Below are 401 nucleotides of genomic sequence, written 5' to 3'. Positions count from 1 at the left end.
CAGTCGGAAGGGAGACGGAGCGCGGGGCCCGGTGGGGGTGGGGGCCGAAGGCAACACTCACCGGTTCCACAGTCGCCATCTTAGATCGATCTGATCGCACAACCGCTCCTGAAGGGGGGGCGAGAGGAAAAAAATGAGATTCAAACCGGGTTGGCTGGTTAATATTCACGTGACGGACGTGGCCGTTTGGCCTTGGCGGCGCCTGCGCAAGACTGCGGCAGCGTGGGGAACGAGAGGCTTCTGGGAAATGTAGTCTCTCGCTCTCTTTCGCGCTGTCTTTTTTAAGGGCAAAGAGATTTTTTTTAAAAGGGCTGGTCACGTGGTCGGAGGGTCAGGTGCGCGGCTCTGCGCGCGGCGCGCGGCCGCGTGCGGGCGGGTGGTCTCAGTCCTCTGGCCTGGCG

General features: G+C 61.8%; 1 protein-coding gene across 1 annotated transcript in view; it reads right to left on the bottom strand.

Annotated features, from left to right (window-relative positions):
* EIF4E (eukaryotic translation initiation factor 4E) overlaps positions 1-153 on the bottom strand; it is a 40478-nt gene extending 40325 nt beyond the window's left edge. The window contains exon 1 of the mRNA XM_006773032.2: positions 62-153. Within this exon, the coding sequence (XP_006773095.1) occupies positions 62-79 (18 nt within the window). The 5' untranslated portion in view covers positions 80-153. The remainder of the gene's footprint in view (positions 1-61) is intronic.
* Positions 154-401: the final 248 nt, after the last annotated feature.

This window comes from Myotis davidii, unplaced genomic scaffold, assembly GCF_000327345.1.
Source record: "Myotis davidii unplaced genomic scaffold, ASM32734v1 scaffold226, whole genome shotgun sequence".
Lineage (NCBI taxonomy): Eukaryota > Metazoa > Chordata > Mammalia > Chiroptera > Vespertilionidae > Myotis > Myotis davidii.
The sequence above is the reverse complement of the archived record's forward strand: the minus strand, read 5'-3'. Positions and strand labels throughout refer to the sequence as shown.